At 43.9% G+C, this 21697-nt stretch overlaps 1 protein-coding gene across 2 annotated transcripts in view; it reads left to right on the top strand.

The window, feature by feature from the left end:
- Positions 1–10099: 10099 nt before the first annotated feature.
- Positions 10100–21697, top strand: part of LOC139579233 (uncharacterized) — a 22602-nt gene continuing 11004 nt past the window's right edge. For both annotated transcript variants that reach the window (XM_071407711.1, XM_071407721.1), the window contains exon 1: positions 10100–10272. In XM_071407711.1, the coding sequence (XP_071263812.1) occupies positions 10224–10272 (49 nt within the window). In that variant the 5' untranslated portion in view covers positions 10100–10223. The remainder of the gene's footprint in view (positions 10273–21697) is intronic.

Below are 21697 nucleotides of genomic sequence, written 5' to 3' on the forward strand. Positions count from 1 at the left end.
TAAACATTTAGACAACTCAGTATGAGACATTTAAAAAAAACTATTGACCACTCCTTGGGAAAACAATGACATAGTGGTACATTTTATTGACCCCATTTCTGAGTAATGACTTCCTTGATAATTAGTCATGACTTACAATCGTTTTACTAACTTTATAGTTGCTTGGCTACACAAATCATTTGAGATTGGGTCATTTTGAGATCTGTGCTTTCATTGTACATTCTGTTCTTCAACTCAACATAGCCAATTTATTTTAAAACGGGCAAGCATATTTGAAAATCCAATGAAAATTGCCATTGTTCTGGAAGGTTTGTGCAATCAGTTTGAGACTTCATATATAGATATATTCTATATTAGAGGCCTCTCTTGTTCATGGAACGGGACTCATCCAAACAGGATTCCGGGGTAGTTGTAACATAGTAAATGTAAATCCGGGAGACTGAAATTAGTATGATATGTTACATTTGGTATGGACAAGGGTGAAAGTAGCATTATATTATTCCCAGTACAAGGACCTCCTATGTCTGCACACCATTTTTTTATGGGCCTAATCAATGAATACATTTAGCAGACACTCTTATTCAGAGCAACTTAGAGTAGTGAGTGCATACGTGTTCATATTTGTCCCCCGTGGGAATCAAACCCACAACCCTGGCATTGCAAGTGCCGTGCTCTACCACCTGAGCCACACAGGAACCCATGTGAAGCCCTATTCATTTAATAGGATCTCCATGGGCCTAATAGTAAAGATGTGTCATTGAACTTTTAAAATGTATTAGTCTACCTTTTAATGTGGTATAAACACAACCAGTCATGATGTTTTCATGTAGGCTACCTGCGCACGTTACTCAGGGAGGGCAGAAAGACAGGCGGTGCAGGATTCCTTTTTTTAAACACACATTTACATCTTTTTTTGCTTATCATTTTCGACAATTGGTAGACTATTTGTAAGTCAATTTGTCTATAATTAGATGCATGCAGCTTCTCTTGTCATTTGATGCTCGATAAAGCCTTGCTCACAAGAATGTCATAAATTCATAGAAGGATCAATGCATCATCAACAATCTATACTGAACAAAAATATGAACGTGACATGTAAAGTGTTGGTCCCACGTGTCATGAGCTGAAATAAAAAGATCCCAGAAATGTTCCACATGCACAAAAAGATTATTTCTCTCAAATGTTGTACACACATTTGTTTACATCCCTGTTAGTGAGCATTTCTCCTTTGCCAAGATAATCCATCCACCTGACAGGTGTGGCATATCAAGAAGCTGATTAAACAGCATGATCATTAATTACACAGGTGCACTTTGCGCTGGGGACAATAAAAGGCCACTCTAAAATGTGCAGTTTTGTCACACAACACAATACCACTGATGTCTCATGTTTTGAGGGAGCGTGCAATTAGAATGCTGACTGCAGGAATGCCCACCAGAGCTATTGCCAGAGAATTTAATGTGAATTTCTCTAGCATAAGCCGCCTCCAATGCAATTTTAGAGAATTTGGCAGTATCAACGCCAGCCCAGGACCTCGACATCCGGCTTCTTCACCTGCGGGATCGTCTGAGAGGGATGCTGAGGAGTATTGCTGTCTGTAATAAAGCCCTTGTGTGGAGAAAAACTAATTCTGATTGGCTGGGCCTGGCTCCCCAGTGGGTGGCCATGGCTCCCAAGTGGGTGGGCCTATGTCCTCCCAGGCCCAGCCATGGCTGCACCCTTGCCCAGTCATGTGAAATCCATAGATTAGGGCCTAATGAATTTATTTCAATTGACTGATTTCCTTATATGAACTATAACTCAGTAAAATCTATGAAACTGTTGCATGTTGCATTTATATATATATTTTCAGTGTAGTTGACATCAGTAAAGTTTTATCCTTCATTTCTGCTTCTCTCACATAGTGAGGACGTTCAGGGACCAGGGAGATTTCCAAATGGCCAATCAGTTTGACCCGTTTTAAGGAAATGAAAAGCTGTAAAAATGATCCGACATGTTTCTAATAGTATTTCAGTTAATCTTGGATGCATATTCTATGTGGTTGAAAATTAAATACTGTCAGCTTTTATGTTGCTGAAAGAAAGTTTAGGCTACACAACAGGTACCTAAGAGCGCATTTGCATTCTCTCAAGATGCTGAAACAAAGAAATCATATTTTCCAGAGATCTATTCTGGAGACAAAATTAAGATTTGGTACAATCATTTTACTGTGAGGAATACTTAATTCTGAAGGAGTTAATATTATAATAGGCTACATGTGAGGCCGACATTAAAATCAAATCAAAGTTTCACGTGCGCCGAATGCTTACTTACCAGCCCTAACCAACATTGCAATTTTTAAGTAAAAAAATAGGTATTACGTAAACAATAGATAAGTAAAGAAATGACAGTGAAAAAAACAGTAGCGAGGCTATATACAGGTGGTACCGGTACAGAGTCAATGTGTGGGGGCACTGGTTAGTCAGGCTAATTGAGGTAATATGTACATGTAGGCATAGTTAAAGTGACTGTGCATAGATGATAAACAGAGAGTAGCAGCAGCGTAAAAGAGGGGTTGGCGGGGACGACGATGACGACACGAGTGAAAGCTGTTGAGAAGCCTCTTGGTTCTAGACTTGGCGCTCCGCTACCGCTTGCCATGCAGTTGCCGTACCAAAGACCCCTGGGGTGGCTGGGGTTGTTTACAATTTTTAGGGCCTTCCTCTGACACCGCCTGATGTAGAGGTCCTGGATGGCAGGAAGCTTAGCCCCAGTGATGTACTGGGCCGTACGCACTACCCCCTGTAGTGCCTTGCGGTTGGAGGCCGAGCAGTTGCCATACCAGGCAGTGATGCAACCAGTCCGGATGCTCTCGATGTTGCAGCTGTGGAACCTTTTGAGGATCTGAGGACCCATGCCAAATCTTTTGAGTCTCCTGAGGGGGAATAGGTTTTGTCATGCCCTCTTCACAACTGTCTTGGTGTGCTTGGACCATTCTAGTTTGTTAGTGATGAGGACACCAAGGAACTTGAAGTTCTCAACCTGCTCCACTACAGCCCCGTTGATGAAAATGGGGGCGTGCTCGGTTCTCCTTTTCCTGTAGTCCACAATCATCTCCTTTGTCTTGATTACGTTGAGGGATAGGTTGTTATTCTGGTACCACCTGGCCAGGTCTCTGACCTCCTCCTTATAGGCTTGTCGTCTTGTCTTGTCGTTGTCGGTGATCAGGCCTACCACTGTTGTGTCGTCTGCAAACTTAATGATGGTGTTGGAGTCGTGCCTGGCCATGCAGTCGTGGGTGAACAGGGAGTACAGGAGGGGACTGAGCACGCACCCCTGAGGGGCTCCAGTGTTAAGGATCAGCGTGGCAGATGTGTTGCTAACTACCCTCACCACCTGGGGGCGGCCCGTCAGGAAGTCCAGGATCCAGTTGCAGAGGGAGGTGTTTAGTCCCAGGATGCTTAGTTTAGTGATGAGCTTTGAGTGCACTATGGTGTTGAACACTGAGCTGTAGTCAATGAATAGCATTCTCACGTAGGTGTTCCTTTTGTCCAGGTGGGAAAGGGCAGTGTGGAGTGCAATAGAGATTGCATCATCTGTGGATCTGTTTGAGCGGTATGCAAATTGGAGTGGGTCTAGGGTTTCTGGGATAATGGTGTTAATGTGAGCCATTACCAGCCTTTCAAATCAATTCATGGCTACGGATGTGAGTGCTACGGGTCTGTAGTCATTTAGGCAGGTTACCTTAGTGTTCTTGGGCACAGGGATTATGGTGGGCTGCTTGAAACATTTAGGATTACAGACTCAATCAGGGACATGTTGAAAAGGTCAGTGAAGACACTTGCCAGTTGGTCAGCACATGCCTGGAGCACACGTCCTGGTAATCCGTCTGGCCCAGCAGCCTTGTGAATGTTGACATGTTTAAAGGTCTTACTCACGTTTTTCTACGGAGACCGTGGTCACACAGTCATCTGGAACAGCTGATGCGCTCATGCATGCCTCAGTGTTGCTTGCCTCGAAGCGAGCATAGAAGTGATTTAGCTCGTCTGGTAGGCTCGTGTCACTGGGCAGCTCACAGCTGTGCTTCCCTTTGTAGTCTGTAATAGTTTGCAGGCTCTGCCACATCCGATGAGCATTGGAGCCGGTGTAGTACGATTCAATCTTAGTCCTGTATTGGCGCTTTGCCTGTTTGATGGTTTGTTGGAGGGCATAGCAGGATTTCTAATAAGCTTCCGGGTTAGAGTCCTGCACCTTGAAAGCACCAGCTCTACCCTTTAGCTCAGTGCGAATGTTGACTGTAATCCATGGCTTCTGGTTGGGGTATGTACAGTTGAAGACGGAAGTTTACATACACCTTAGCCAAATACATTTAAACTCAGTTTTTCACAATTCCTGACATTTAATCCTAGTAAAAACTCCCTGTTTTAGGTCAGTTAGGATCACCACTTTATTTTAAGAATGAGAAATGTCAGAATAATAGTAGAGAGAATTATTTATTTCAGCTGTTATTTCTTTCATCACATTCCCAGTGGGTCAGAAGTTTACATACACTCAATTAGTATTCGGTGGCATTGCCTTTAAATAGTTTAACTTGGGTCACACGTTTCGGGTAGCCTTCCACAAGCTTCCCACAATAAATTGGGTGAATTTTGGCCCATTCCTCCTGACAGAGCTGGTGTAACTGAGTCAGGGTTGTAAGGCCTCCTTGCTCGCACACGCTTTTTCAGTTCTGCCCACACATTTTCTATAGGTTTGAGGTCAGGTCTTTGTGATGCTAACTCCAATACCTTGACTTTGTTGTCCTTAAGCCATTTTGCCGCAACTTTGGAAGTATGCTTGGGGTCATTGTCCATTTGGAAGACCCATTTGTGATCTTACCGGAGTTTACTGTTCTATCTAGCCGGTACAGCGAATATCCCGCCAGCTAAATGTTATCCATGTCGTCATTCAGCCATGATTCGGTGAAACATAATATATTACAGTTTTTGATGTCCGGTTGGTAGAATATTCGTGATCGTACCTCGTCTAATTTATTGTCCAATGATTGTACGTTGGCAAGTAATACTGATGGTAAGGGCAAAATTCCCACTCGCCATTGGCGGATCCTTACAAGGCACCCCGCCCTGTGTCCTCTATACCTGCGTCTCTTTCTCTTGGAAAAAAAGTACATCCTGTGCGTCCTGCTTGTTGAAGAAAAAATCTTTGTCTAATCCGAGGTGAGTAATCACTGTCCTGATATCCAGAAGCTCTTTTTTGCCGTAAGATACGGTGACAGAAACATTATGTACAAAATAAGTTTCAAATAATGCAAAAACCCCCACATAATAGCACAATTGGTTAGGCGTGTCACGTCCTGATCTGTTTCACCTGTCTTTTTGATTGTCTCCACCTATCTCCAAGTGTCACCTGTTTTCCCCATTAGTCCCTGGGTATTTATTGCTGTGTTCTGTGTTTGTCTGTTGCCAGTTTGTCTTGTCTTGTCAAGTCAACCAGCGTGTTTTTCTGTGCTCCTGCTTTTTCCTTATCTCCGTTTTTGACCCTTGCCCTGACTCTGAGCCCGTCTGCCTGACCATTCTACCTGCCCTGACCTCGAGCCTGCCTGCCACTCTGTACCTCCTGAACTCTGACCTGGTTTATGATCTTTTGCCTGTCTACGACCTGTCTCTTGCCTGCCCCTTGGATTATAATAAATATCAGAGACTCAAACCATCTACATCTGCGTCTCGCCCTGGTTCGTTATAAGGCGCCCGTAAAACAGCTACTATTTCTTCCGGCGCCATCTTTTCCAAGCTTCAGTTACTATTCCAACTATTAGGCTACAACCTTAGAAAAAAAAGGTTCCATCTAGAACCTAACATGATTCTTTGGTTGTCCCCATAGGACAGGGATCATCCATTAGATTCAGCCACGGGACGATTTTTTCTTGAGCGGATGGTCGGGTGGCTGGAACATAATTACAAATCATTTGACTGCAAATTGACTACAAGAATCCCAAACAGATATAATATTTAACTAAAACATAATATTTTCAAACCTTGCTTACATTTGTGTATGATCACGTGTCTCTCTATAATACGTGGGAATACTTGGGAACAGAATTCTCAAATTAAAATCTCTCCTGGTGTTTTCACAGTCCAACAATAAAACATTTAAATAAAATATTCTTTTTTTTCTTATTTTTGCTCAGAAAACTTTGGGTGCCAAATAAAACCACCCACAGGCTAAATTCAGCCCAATGGCTGCCAGTTGGGGAACCCTGCCATAGGAGAACCCCTTAAAGAACACTTCTTGGTTCCAAGTAGAACCCTTTTGAAATCCACATAGAACCATTTCCACAGAGGTTCTACATGGAACCCAAATAGTTCTAACTGGAACAAAAAATGGTTATTCTATGGGGACAGTCGAAGAGCCCATTTGGAACCCTTTTTTATAAGAGTGTACTCCACACTAAAATAATTCCGGTATCCATACAGTGCCGTTTGATTAATTTAAAGACACCACTTACAATCGTTCATTAGGCCTACACAAGTCTTGTAACTTGAATTGATGCGTTCACCGGGTCTCGGCCACTCATCTCTGCCTTGGCAAAATTTCAGTGCTATTGTTGAGTCTATTCACAAATGTTTTATGCGACTGACAAGCAGTAATGATAAATAGTGTAATAGCCTACAGTTTTCTTGGAATCTATGTTTTAATTATTGTGATAGGCTCATGGTTTACCGGTACAGAGTACTCCCACTATTTATTTTGCATGTAATCTGTACCGGACCGTTCCAGCTTACTTTCACCCCTGGGTATGTATTAATTTGTGGATGTCCATCATCCATTTCGTATGATATGTTACGAATTGCAAATTCATACAATGTGTTACAAATTTCCAAACCGTATGATATGTTACAAATTCCAATTTGTGGCTAACGTTAGCGGTGTGGCTAGGTGGGTAACGTTAGCTAGGCTAAGGGTTAGGGGTTAAGGTTAGGTGAAGGGTTAGCTAACATGCTAAGTAGTTGCAAAGTAGCTAAAAAGTAGTAAGTAGTTACAAAGTTGCTAATTAGCTAAAATGCTAAAGTTGCCCGTGATGAGATTCGAACATGCAACATTTGGGTTATACGCCTACCCAACTATATTCCTAGCATTATACTCCTACCCATCCACCCTGACCAACCGTTCTACTTTCATTTTTGCCTTAAAGTGGAAGTGGCAGCGTTTTAGCAACCTGAAATCTTGTTAAAATCTGTTCATATACACCCCCAGGAAGAATCTAACACCTTTTTTCATATTTTCTGACAAGCATTTTCACATTTTCATAAATTCATAGAATGTTTGGGAAAGACGCATAGTGCAAATTCTATAGCACTATAGAGTGGGAAAGCCGCCATGCGTTTGGACAATGAATCAACACTGCAGTAAATAAAACCTAATAAAAACATCTGTCTTGTCCAGGACCGGAGTCTAAGCAGACCGGTGCGCCTTAGCCAATCAGAGCTACAGTGGGCCTGTATGCTACTGCCACAGGCCTGCCCTCGTTATCTTTGAACTGGACTGTGTTTACAGGCAGTAGCAACATCACAACTTTAGATCATTAGAACGCATTCGCCAAAAGACACAAAATACACCTGAATGGATTTCAGCGAATATGTGAATACGACGGGAGTCCTCTTACATTTGGGAGCTTCACAATTTTATCGAACATACAACAATAAAAAGAGGATACCTAGTCAGTTGTCCAACTGAATGTATTCAACTGAAATGTGTCTTCCGCCTTTAACCCAACCCCTCTGAATCAGAGAGGTGCGGGGGGCTTCCTTAATCGACATCCACCTCTTCGGCACCCAGGGAACAGTGGGTTAACTGCCTTGCTCATGGGCAGAACAACAGATTTTTGCCTTGTCAGCTCAGGGATTAGATCCAGCAACCTTCCGGTTAATTTAGTTGTTTGTGTTATATCTGCAAAGTGGTTAAAACGCTGTCAGTTCCACTTTAAGTAACCATCTGTCTTATGTAACCATACCAAATGTAACATATCATACTAATTGTCTGTATTTCTGTATTCCGTATTTATGTTTAATATGTTACTTCTAGTCTATGAGACCAGGCTGACTCATCACAAAGAATATACAACTTCTGACTGGACAATTGCTTGCATAAGACCACCAATGAAAATAGAAGTGGAACATACATCCGAAAACAAGTCCTGTAGGCTATTAAATGGAGAAAAAAAACACCATTATGCAACAGTCTGATGAGAAAACAACTGAAAACTGATGGCAACTGAGAGAACTCCAAAGAGACGCCAGCAGTCTATTTGTCTGTATCGGAAGATCACAGTTAGTCTCGCTCCACGCACGAAGTATCATTAACCTGGATGCGTTTACCTCATACCAACCATTGACCTCTGCCTGGTCACCCAAGTGACTGAATTCCATTGCTGCTTTACATGCGCGTGGTGATAATACTGGCCGGCTCTGACTGTGAGAGAAAAACCAAAGAGTGTTGCACAATATTGCTTTATCTGTTTGAATACCTAAGCGTGCGTAATTACCCCAAGGCCCGCCAGTCAAGTGCACCATGGCATAACATGCTGATGTCTCTTGTTCACTCGGACGGTGCCCACGATTTGACTCACTGTAAAGCCTAAGCCACCTAAACCCCGCTGACGTCTAGTCTATGAGACGAGGGAGCAACTCCTTATAAAACACAACACAAGCTTTATGTTGAATTTCAGAGGTTTTTAAAAACTAGTCGACTGGATACGTTAGCCTGCGTATAAATGGCCCAATTGGTGATTTTGATTGGAGATTAGGCAATGGATTGGAGATTATTTTTTCTAACACCAGCGCAAACAATCAAATCCATTAAATTAAATTAAATTGAATCCAATCAATTCACTTGTAATAATCGCTTAACTCTAAGGAACGATTAAAATGGCATTGTCAGACAGATATGCCTATCATCGAGTGACTTTCATTAATTAAGCAAGATGTATCTGTTTGTCGTTGATATCTAGTGGGGACACTGCATAGGCTAGCCTGCAGGTATGTTATCCTTGGCACTCCTCAAATATCTGACGATAAGAGATGCAACTGAAAGTTTGGTGTCGAGATCAAATATGTGCGTATTAATGAATACATTACCCTTTGAGACAGTTTTTGTGCTGTCAAATGTCTGACGTCTTCAGATCAATAAAACCTGCAGAGCAAGAACAGCTCAGGCTAATTTGATTAAATTAGAGAAAAGGTTAGGTACACTCAGAAAAAAAAAGTTCCAAAACGGTTCTTCGGCTGTCCCCATAGGAGAACCCTTTTTGATTCCAGGTAGAACCCGTTTGTGTTCCATATAGAACCCTCTGTGGAAAGGGTTCTACATGGAACTCAAAAGGGTTCTACCTGTAACCATAAGGGTTCTACCTGGAACCAAAAATAATTATTCAAATGGGTTCGAAGAACCCTTTTAGGTTCTAGATAGCACCTTTTGTGTAGTGTCCTTTCAGTAGGCTATTACAATGCCTCAACATTTAGCCTAAACTGATACTTCACATGGTCCAGGAACCAGAGATATTTATGTTGATAAGTTGGGTTGATATTGCTAGATGCAAACAAATGCCACGTGTTGTGATGGACATGTTATCTGATCAGATACAGCCATAAAATCCCCCCAACCGGAACATTATCCTACAGTTATAGCTCAGTAAAGGCAATTTTGTATTTATTAAAGTTTAATTGCCCATTTGTATAAACAAGTCCTGTATGAAAAATGTGGCAAGCTTCAACTTATCAAACCGTTTCCTTCGGGATGGGGATATTAGTCGTCATCCAATTTGTCGTCATCGAAGTTTTACTTGCCAACACTGGCCAAATGTGAGTGTTGGTTGAATAGTTAAAATACCGTAATATAAAAACATTAATATATTAATCACCACCAGACAATGCCAAAAATACCACAGGCCTAGGTCTTAGGCGCACTCGCCTTATCTACTTTCCCGCCTGTGGCGAGAGGACACTCAGGACTGTCAGTGACGGAGCTTGTTGGAGGGAGGCAGCAGGGCCCGCCCCACGAGGAGGGACTAAGCATTTAATACTGCTGAGACCTCTAAACGGGCTCAAAGAGAGACCCACCTGTGGCAGACACTGTCAGGCACGAAGGGAATAAGTTACTGCGTCTCCAGCAAGACCGTTACCGGGCACAAACCTTGTTGTTCTTCTTGATTATCTGAACTCGGACGAACCGTTATACACAGAGTGAACATGACATTATTTTGTCATCAACTTTTCATCCTATGGATTGTTGTCACAGGTAAGCTTGATTTAAATGTTTTATAGGATAATGTCTTGTTGTTGAAACGCCCATGTACGCATGGATCATTCGGTGGTATATTGTTCAAAATACACTTGTCAAAGCATGTGCCATTTCGTGTAGGATATACAAGGGAAATCCAGAGCTCTGTAGGGTATTTAAATCAATCTCCAAACGTTGCCCGTTTTTGCCTAAATATTGCAATAGACTGTGTTTATATTTTTGTTCCCATAAGTTTGCAATGTCACTGGAATAACGATGTAATAACATTAAAGCTGCCAAGTGGATAGCAATGCAGTGTTTAGACTGAAACTAGGCTATATTTACCATCACTAGCCTACCCTAGATTCACTTAAGCGACATTTTCAAATACACTACATGACCAAAGTATGTGGACACCTGTTCGTCAAACATCTCATTCTAAAATCATGGGCATTAATATGGAGTTGGTCCTCCCTTTTCTGCTATAACAGCCGCCACTCTTTTGGGAAGGCTTTCCACTAGATGTAGGAACATTGCTGCGGGGACTTGCTTCCATTCAGCCACAAGAGCATTAGTGAGGTCGGGCACTGATGTTGGGCAATGAGGCCTGGCTCGCAGTCCGTGTGCCAATTCAGCCCAAAGGTGTTCGATGGGTTTGAGGTCAGGGTTCTGTGCAGGCCAGTCAAGTACTTCCACACCGATCTCGACAAACCATTTCTGTACAGACCTCGCTTTGTGCCCAGGGGCATTGTGATGCTGAAACAGTAAAGGGCCTTCCCCAAACTGTTGCCACAAAGTTGGAAGCACAGAATCGTCTAGAATGTCATTGTATGCTGTAGCTGGAACTAAGGGACCTAGACCGAACAATGAAAAACAGCCCCAGACCATCATTCCTCTTCCACCAAACTTTACAGTTGGCACTATGCATTGGGACAGATAGCGTTTTCCTGGCATCCGCCAAACCAAGATTCGTCTGTCGGAATGCCAGATGGTGAAGCGTGATTCATCACTCCAGAGAATGCGTTTCCACTGCTCCAGAGTCCAATGGCAGCGAGCTTTACACCACATCAGCCGACAATTGGCATTGTGCATTGTGATCTTAGGCTTGTGTGCGGCTGCTTGGCCATGGAAACCCACTTCATGAAGCTCCCAACGAACAGTTCTTGTGCTGACGTTGCTTCCAGAGGCAGTTTCGAACTCGGTTGTGAGTGTTGCAAACGAGGACAAACAATTGTTACGCGCTATGCACTTTAGCACTCGGCAGTCCCGTTCTGTGAGCTTGTGCGGCCTACCACTTCGCGGCTCAGCCGTTGCTGCTCCTAGATGTTCCACTTCACAATAACAGCACTTACAGTTGACCGGGGGAGCTCTAGCAGGGCAGAAATTTGACTAACTGATTTGTTGGAAAGGTGGCATCCTATGACGGTGCCACGTTGAAAGTCACAGAGCTCTTCAGTAAGGCCATTCAACTGCCAATGTTTGTCTATGACGATTGCATGGCTGTGTGCTCGATTTTATACACCTGTCATTAACGGGTGTGGCTGGAATAGCGGAATGAACTAATTTGAAGGGGTGTCATCATCATTAGTATATATAGTGTAAGTGTTTTTCTATCCATTATTATGTAAGGTAAGAAACCATTATTTAAGAAGGCTCTGATAGATCTCTTTTCATATGTACAGTACTAATACTTAAAAACTAGTGGCTATCTTAGACTCTTAGCAGGGGGTTCCCCAAAACTCTCCAAATGGAAGCCAAGACTTACTGAAGACTGAGTCATTGGTTCCACTGCTCTCTGGCTGGTTGTGACACACATCTTAACCATTCAAAGAAGTTCAGCTCTTTCTGTACTCTCTCTTCTATACTCTTTTAGCCTGCAACACTGGTGAAGTGTACTGTGGAATCTTAATGAGCCTATAGGCTCAGCCATGCTGCTGCTTAGCCCTGCTGCCCTGTACGGAAGTTGATTCTATTGGTCGCAGTCTCTTAATTAGGGCTGCTCTGGGGTTGCTTTATCACGTTGCCAACTATAGCAGGGATGGGCAACTGGCGTGCCCGCTTTTGTTGGCCCACGGATCAATTATTATAAAAAAATGTAGGACCTGAGTCGGGATCTCAATGTACTGTCGCGAGTTAAAATAGTAGAATACACTAGGTGCAATTTAGACATTTGGTTGTGGATCAGCAGTTTTTCTCTTATGTTATGTCTGTCACTGACAGTCACTCAAATAGCCAATGTCAGCAAAAAAAATGTAGATTGGTAAGTTAGTCTAGCATCCAGCTTTGTAAACGTCATGGTCGTATTTCCGACCAGGGGACCCCCATTGATTTTGTTTGTCACTCACTCATATATCATATTAAAAAACAGCAAACATTTCTCTCCCCCTATGGCAAAATGTGCAGAATTGCAGGAAATAAGCTGTAAAAATGCTAATTTGTTTCACCGTTCCTTTGCAAAATGAAATTTGTTAGAACATTGTAAAATCTTCTCTCCGCCCCATGGCAAAATCGCTTAGGCTAGTGCCTCATGATGAGTTCAGATTTTTTGTGGCCCTCACCCCCATCAAAGTTGCCTATCCCTGCCCTATAGGGAAGGCCATATTTAAGGTCAAAGGTTACCATCAGAGGCCTTAAGGAAGCCACTGTCATGTGGCTCAGTCCTTGCTGGTCCCCTGGTCCCTGCAAGCTGTTTTTATAGTTCGATCACTTGTTATGTGTTTAAGGACTCTGTAACTCAGGGAGAGAGCTTGGCTCTGAACTGAAGGAGGCTTGTACGAGAAGCATGACTGAGTGTGTGTGTGTGTGTGTGTGTGTGTGTGTGTGTGTGTGTGTGTGTGTGTGTGTGTGTGTGTGTGTGTGTGTGTGTGTGTGTGTGTGTGTGTGTGTGTGTGTGTGTGTGTGTGTGTGTGTGTGTGTGTGAGGCAGGCAGGCAGGCAGCAGTAAAAAGATACATATGAAAGAGCTCCTGAGGGTCGATCACCTCTTCCCCTGAGTCTGGCGCCATGGACTCCATCGTCCAGCGTGTGTCCCCGATAAGAAAGAGCATGTTCAGTGTCTCTTCTCCTCCCCTTCTTAACCCTGTCTCTTTCCTCTCTGACCACATACATTCTTCATGTCAGCAGCTTCATAGTCTGGTGGTTAGTCATGATATTATATGTGCAGAGCATGCAGGGTCTATACAGGAGGTAATGGATGGGGTGGACAGAGCGAGGAGACACACACACATTCATCAGTCCTCCCTTTTAAGTGTGATGAAGCCCAGATATCAACGAGTGATCACTATGCCGAGGTCAGGGTAAATAGGGTACAGTGAGTGTGACATGGGTTTGGTACTGTCTCCTTTCTCCTCACTATACCGCCCAGTCTTTACCCACAATCTCTCTCTCTCTCTCTCTTGCTGCCTGCACTCCCCTTTTCATAGACACTCTTGCTTCTTCTTCTTCTTTCTTTCTTTCATCTTGTCTTTCATCTTATCACCTCTCCCCCCTCCTCTTTCCTCCCTCTCGCTGAGTTGGATTAGGGGCTGTAAATCTCACTCTGTAATTGGAAAGCATGTGCTGGCCGAGCTTTAATAGGATATGATATGTGCGCAGAGCAGAGGCCCAGTGAGCGAGGAGCGCTAGCTGCACTAGGGAACCATCTGTTACCTACAGATAGTCAAGGCTGGACGAGCCCTCTGTGCTGATATAGGATATAGGGAGGGGGACGTAGACACACACAACTCACCTCCCCTTAAGTCTTACAACTAGGGCAAGCCACGGGTCAAGCTGAAGGTAGGGAGGTCACTGAGAGAGAGAGACCACGGGAGATAAGCATGTAAATAAATCAACTGAGGTAACGATGAAGAAAAAGACACGAGAATAAACAATGACTGCAACTTAAACCTTCTGATCTTTCCCTAATAGAGAAAGTAGTACTGTGCTCTGTGTGTCCTTCCATGCCACCCATAGTAATGAGTCCTGCTGTGGGGCCCGGTGTTGACAAATCAGTACAAGACCCTCTAGCTGTGTGACTGCCTTTCTTCTGTCAGTGTGTGTGTCTTTGTGCCTGTGAGTGATGTTGCGTGTGCGTGTGTGTGTTTGTGTGTTTGTGTCAGGCAGGCCCTACCCCAGACAGACGATGGCCAGTACAGCTACCATCTAGTCAAACAGGACATTTCTCCTTCTCCTCCAGGCATTGTGAACAAATTGAGCAATCTCAAACACGCCCTGTCTGAAACAAAATTCAAGCCTCTGCTCGTCCCGTAACCCGTGTATATCCCGGACTCTGACATTGCTTGTTCTGATATTTCTTAATCTCTTGTTTCTTCTTTTTTTTTTTTGGGGGGGGGGGGGGGGGTTATTTAAGCAATAAGGCCCGAGGAGGTGTGGTATATGACCAATATACCGCGGCTAAGGGCTGTTCATACACACGACGCATCGCGGAGTGCCTGAATACAGCCCGTAGCCGTGTTATATTGGCCATATACCACAAACCCCCGAGGTGCCTTATTACTATTATAAACTGGTTACCAACGTAATTAGAGGAGTAAAAATACATGTTTTGTCATACCCGTGATATACGGGCTGATACGGGCTGTCAGCCAATCAGCATTCAGGGCTCGAACCCCCCACTTTATAATTCTGTATTAGTATTGTACTGTTAGACATTTACTGCACTGTTGGACCATGGAACAAAAGCATTTAGCTGCGCCTGCTTTAGCATCTGCTAATATGTGTACGCGACAAATAAACTTTGATTTGAGAACAGTGTGAAGTTGTCTTTCGGGAATTAGGAAACCTGTTGATTCCCTAGATGTAATCTCACAGACAAGACCTTTAGGGAAAGGGGATACCTCATTCCTCATTCAACCCAACCCCTCTGAATCAGAGAGGTGCGGAGGGCTGCCTTAATCGACATCCACGTCTTCGGCACTCGGGGAACAGTGCGTTAACTGTCTAGCTCAGGGGCAGAACGACAATTTTTACCTTGTCAGCTCGGGGATTCAATCCTGCAGCCTTTCGGTTACTGGCCCAACGCTCCTACCCGCCAGGCTACCTGCTTTACCCAGTTATGACAATGCCTGTCTATTGTCCTGTTGATTTGAAGAGTGTAAGATGCGGTATACGCTGTCACAAGCTGTGACTGTGACTTTCCCATGAGCAACTATGCACAGTAGACTTCACAGTCATGATATTGGATGAATGCAGGGAGATAGGACCATTCTCATTCCTTCCATTGACCATGGACATGTTCAGCTGATTAGACTAATTAGGAATCTGTCCCCCAAGCAGCGTGTATAACTATGTGAGGAATCTTTGTCACAGAGAGAGTGCAGCGGCATCAGCAACCTTAATAATGAATGGTATTTAAGGAATACCTAGGATAGGATAAAGTAATCCTTCTAACCCCCCCCCCCCCCCCCCCTTAAAAGAGTTAGATGCACTATTGTAAAGTGGTTGTTCCACTGGATATCATAAGGTGAATGCACCAATTTGTAAGTTGCTCTGGATAAGAGCGTCTGCTAAATGACTTAAATGTAAAATGTATTTATATAGTGCTTTTCAAGGACCCAAAGTTGCTTCACAAACGCCAGGCTAAGCAGAAGGACGAAGAAGGTTTATATCCCCCATATCCGAGGGAAGAGGTTTCAGCAAGGTCTATTACCTGGATGAGGCACCTCTTCAATGAGAGAGAGAGAGAGAGAGAGAGAGAGAGAGAGAGAGAGAGAGAGAGAGAGAGAGAGAGAGAGAGAGAGAGAGAGAGAGAGAGAGAGAGAGAGAGAGAGAGAGAGAGAGAGAGAGAGAGAGAGAGAGAGAGAGAGAGAGACACAGAGAGACACAGAGAGATACAGAGAGACACAGAGAGACAGAATAGCAGACACAGGGATATGGCAGTGGTTGGTCTGTAAGAGGTGGAGATGAAAGCTCCTCCTCATTTCCGTGAGATAGGGTCACCTCTGGTGAACTGGCGTCAGCTACCCTGCTTTGATGTCGCAGCCGTGGTAACAGAGAAATGGACAGGGCCCAAAGGGCAGATAGACTCACTACACCAGGGGAAGCTGAAGCAAACTGACCTGCTTGCTACTACTGTTTGTGTGTGTGTGTGTGTGTGTGTGTGTGTGTGTGTGTGTGTGTGTGTGTGTGTGTGTGTGTGTGTGTGTGTGTGTGTGTGTGTGTGTGTGTGTGTGTGTGTGTGTGTGTGTGTGTGTGTGTGTGTGTTTGTGTGTGTTTGTGCGTGTGTGTGTGTGTGTGTTGTGTTTGATGTAAGAAGGGGAACATTCCCTACAGAGCCCCTACAAGCATTGCTCCTGCAGGTCATAAAGCAGTATGTTAGAAATGTCAACCTCATTAGCCTCATTCTAATCATTCTAGCCTCATTCTAATTAGCATGGACTGAAGTCCTACATTACTAGTCCTATGTCATGTACATGTTGTTATTTTACATGTTATGCTCTGAGATGTTATCCATGCTATTACACCCCCGATCGTTTCAGAGTGTTTGGTATGTCATTTGTGAGCGCTGTTAGTAACTGTTATTCCTATTAGCATTTGTAAACAGTGAACAGCATGGACAGACAGACTAGACTACAGTAATCAACTCTGAAGGGACGTCACATTACTGTGATGGCGCTAATTAGAAAATCCTTTCGTTATCAGTCTCTGTGGGGTCAGTCACTAACCCGATGGCCCATATTTCTTTCTCTCTTTGTCTTTCTCTCTCTCTCTCGCTCTCTCTCTCTCTCTCCTTTCTTTCTTTCTCTTTCTCCGTTTTTCTGTGAGCATTCCGTAATCAGGTCTGTGTTTCTCACAGTGCTGGTAGATGTGATAAAAGCTATTTCAGGAACGCACTTCCCTAATCCCCACCCGTAAGCTGGGCATGTTTCCGTGGAAACTCCAAGTGACTGAAAGTGTCTACTGGAGGCAGGTTTCCGGAACCGTCATGACTCCTCCTGTCTATTTAAACCCGTTCTTCCCTCCCCGAGCACTGTCATCTGCTGACTCCAGACTGGGATTACGTCCCAAATGACACCCTTAATCCCTGTGTAGTGCACTACTTTTGACCAGGGCCCCTGAGGCACTATGCAGGGAGTGCACTATGTAGGGAATAGGATGCAATTTGGGACACAGGTTGTCTTGAAGTCCATTACCGAGTAGAGTCTGTGGGGGTTGGGGTTGAGGGGGCAACAAGGTAATTGTTTACCTGGCAGTCGGTTGAATTCATAAAGGGGCAGTTCACAGGAGTACCATTGTGCCACATGAAAAGAAAGCCTGTGAAGTGTGGTGCTGGGATGACAGACGAGCGTCATCGGTGTGGAGTCTCTCTCTCTCTGTCTCTCTCTCTCTGTCCCTCTTTCTCTCTCTCCTCTCTCCCCCTTCTCTCTCTCTGTCTCTTTGTCTCTCTCCCTCAGTGATTTGTAGTGTGGCCATCAGAACTTTGACAGCTGGCAACGGATGTCTCCTGGCAACGGACACACTCCCACACTGCTTAGCGGTGGCGTGCGAGTCCCTCAGCCTCCGCTCGATGCTGTTCCCTTTTCTTCCTGTGTGGGAAGGGGAGGGTGAGGGTGTGGCTGGGTGACAGACTGTGACCATATTTTATTCTTTCTGTTTGTGAGTCTGTCGATGTTTACTTCACTGTGTGTGTGTGTGACGTGCAGTATGACCCTGGGAGTGACCACTGTATGACACTAATGTATACACTGTTGCAGTGACTTGATGTGAATCTGGTCCAACCCAAACTGGACCCTTTTGTCTATGTTATAAGTCAAGTTTTATTTGCAGTGCATTTCACATGTCTCAATACACTTTACAAAAAAGATGAGCTCTTCCTGGGTGTGTGGTCCCCTATGGTGAAGTTCTATCGGTGTCCTTTGACCTCTGGGGGGTCTGATTTAACCCCATCATCCCATTGTGTCTTCCTGAGATGATCTGGCTGTAACACTAGGTTAATACCTCAAAGAGGGCTTCTGACTGTCCTGCAATATACCGTTTACATAATCTACACTGTACTGTACTGCACCCTACCTATACACTGTCTCTTCTGGTTTGGTACGCTTTATTCAATACAACATTACCAGTAGTTCCTGGTAATAAGTTAGTGAAGATAAAGATTCAAATGAGCGGTAGTTGGACTACGTGCCAGTCCTGATGTTTAATAATGTAAAAAAATAAATAATAATAATAAAATAAAAGAATGTGGAACTTTAAAGGAAATGGCAGTCAGAGGAGGCTGGTGGGAGGAGCTATAGGAGGACGGGCTCATTGTAATGGCTGGAATGGAATTACTGGAACAGAGTCTAACATGTGGTCTCCATATGTTTGATGTATTTGATACCGTTCCATTCATTCCATTCCAGCTATTACAATGAGCCGTCCTCCTATAGCTCCTCCCACCAGCCCCCTCTGATAACAGGGATATTGAAACCCACACAGAACTTCCCCGTGCGAGTTGTTTAATTCCGCACCAGTTTAGTTTTATGTTGCTTATGAAACTACAGCAACTATGATGACGTGTATACGGAAGTAATAATGCACGCAGAAGCATCAATGTCGCAGTTGTTAATATGTATATTATGACTTTTTTGAGTACAATTGTTATTGTTTTTTATTTCACTTGGTCCCCCTCTATGGTCATGCTTCTCCCTCTGTTTTCTTTCTCTGTGGTCATTCCACCCCACCCCTTCAACAGTCTGTACTCTGCCTCCACACCGATGGACATGTATTTATTCATCACTGTCACAGTTGTCATATATGTATATAATGCTATTTCTACTCTGCTTTTTTAGGACCGTTTTCATTATTTTATTTCACTTAGTCCTGCATGTTGGAGCTCGAAGCCTAACATTTTCACTGAACCCTGCAATCACACCTGCAACCCGGTACATGTGACTATTACTGTAAGCACTCTGAATCTGAGTCTGAGTCTGAATCTGAGTCTGAGTCTATGTCTGAATCTGAGTCTGAGTCTGAATCTGAGTCTGAATTAGCCGTGGTGGAAGTATTGTACTCAGGGACACAAACCTCAGATGCCTTTGTAAGACACAGGATAGTCTCTGTGTGCGTGTTTGATGAAAACCTGTGTGTGTGTGTGCGCGTGCGTGTGTGCATGCGTGCGTGCGTGCGAGGTGTGTGCGTGCCTGCATATGTGCATGTGAGTGTGTGAGTGTGTGTCAGGCGTGATATTCTTGCCTGGGGAATTGTGACTTAGGTCCGGAGCTTCCTCCTGAGTCCAGTGACAGGTAGGCAGGGGGTGTTTTATGACGCCGTCAAGGCTCCCCAGTAGCTACATCTACTCATGTTCATGTCGACCTGTCTGGGAAGGGATCTTCAAGTTTCCTACATGGCCACACTCTCATGGTGTATGGGTTACCCACATCATGCACAAAATGTGTCGGGATGTAGCAGAGTGACTCCAGCCGTAGAGAGCCGACTCTGTGATCCAAGCCAATCTGTCTGATGTGGATCTAAATGAGACGTCAGTGATTGTTTTCAAGCGACTTTTCCAGGACGGAAGCATTTGAATGAGAGGGGGGAACTGTGGAAAGGTCATCACAAACACGCACACACAACCACAAACACACACACACCATTGTGTTGAAGTTTTGTCATTGTTGCAGTGCTGAGAGAGAAGTGATCGGATAACTCTGTCATTGCTTTAACTTATCAGCCGATACTCTCACCTCTCCCTCGGTTTCCACTCTGTTGCCTTGGATATCATGGTGTCCATTGTATGGCTGTTTGCATGGCAGCAGTATTGGGGATGTGGCTAGATTTACTATTGGTGTTTTTAGGAAGTGTTGTATAGTGCGAAGTCTGCTGACTAGTCTGTTGAGTCTGTAGTCTGTTGATTTTACATCCAATATCATTTTGATATGGGTTTGTTGTTGATTTGACATCCAGTCTATTCTCAACTGTTCTCAACTGTTCTCAATTGTCCTCAACTGTTCTCAATTGTTCTCAACTGTTCTCAATTGTTGTCAATTGTTCTCACCTCTCACAACAGATGTTTGTAGCCCATGACTTAGAGCAGGGGTTCTTAAACTTTTTCAGCCTGGGACCCAAATGAGAAATTCCGTGTTCAGTCATTTCAAATGTTGCCATGGGGCGTAGAGAAAATTTCACGGTTTTAAAGCAAGTTTTCTGCAATTCTACAAATCATGCCATGTGCCGGAGAGGACATTTAGCAAATTTCTAAAACATTTCATGCAGTTCTGCTCATTTTGCAATGGGGCAGAGAGGAAAACATTTCAGTTTTACAGCTAATTTCCTGCAATTCCTCCCACTTTGGGTCGTGACCCCTACTTTAAGAAAGGCTGACTTAGAGGGTGTAAAATCAAGTGGCATTTAACCGACACCTCAGAGCTACCAATGGGCCTGACGGAGGGAAAGGTCTGTGTGTTGGATGGAGAATAGCAGGAAGTAGTGGGCTACTGCCTACTGTATGTCGATGCTAAATTAGGCTTTGACTTCCCAGTAGTTGTGTGGCAGGGCCTGATTTCTGTCACCACCATCTGCTTTAACACCCATTTACACATTACACTACTGTAAATGTTTGCGCTTGGCATTGGTAATTTTAGATAGGCAGTCCATTGGCCAGCCTTGTCCAGGATCACACTGGATGATCTATGCTCAGCCTGCTCTTTGTTCAGGTTGCCAGGGAGATTTCTTATGTTTGGAATCTGTGTGTTTTTCTTTTCCCCAGTACAATGGACCATAGATTAGGTTTCCAGGTTTTAGTTAGCAACCACATTGCTAGGCTTCATTATTGTGTATTTATCCGGTTTCTGCTAAGACGCTCGTCTGAAGACAACACATTCTGTCAGGCATGTCTGCATCGCCAAGGCCCGCTGGCAAATCTATGCGGAGGAATCTAACCAATGGGCAGAATGTTTTAATTTGGTTACCAAGAGATTAAAGTGTACTGTGACACACTGCGGTGATACACCCAGAATGTACAGTATGAAGGGGAAAGACTCTTACTCATAGCTATGTCTTCATATCATCATATAAAGATAGAGGGATGGGGATAACTGACATAAATCTCATTAAAAGAACATACTGTTGACTTCTTATGTCTTGCACTGTGAATAAAAGGGGATAATTAAATCTAGTGTTTTGTCATTGGTCTTTGTTGGGTTTAATCTCTTGGAATCAACTAAAACCCTTGGGGCTATCTTCTTTCATTCTTAATCTACACGAGCTACTAACAGATTGATACAGTACTGTTAACTGCATCTGTGTTTTGTGTCACTGGCCCCACACTGTTCTCGTTTCGGGAGACGTTTTCTGGTTTCGGTCACCTCGCCTTGTTATCATCATAACCAATCAAATCTATATTACGTCAGCTGTGATCATAAAAGCCTTTCTCTCAGTCCACCACCCATCCTATCAGGTAACTCTGTATTTATTCAATCCACTCCCTCATACCATATGTGTGGGTGAAGGGATGTACGTGTGTGTGT

Source organism: Salvelinus alpinus, chromosome 1 (assembly GCF_045679555.1).
Source record: "Salvelinus alpinus chromosome 1, SLU_Salpinus.1, whole genome shotgun sequence".
Lineage (NCBI taxonomy): Eukaryota > Metazoa > Chordata > Actinopteri > Salmoniformes > Salmonidae > Salvelinus > Salvelinus alpinus.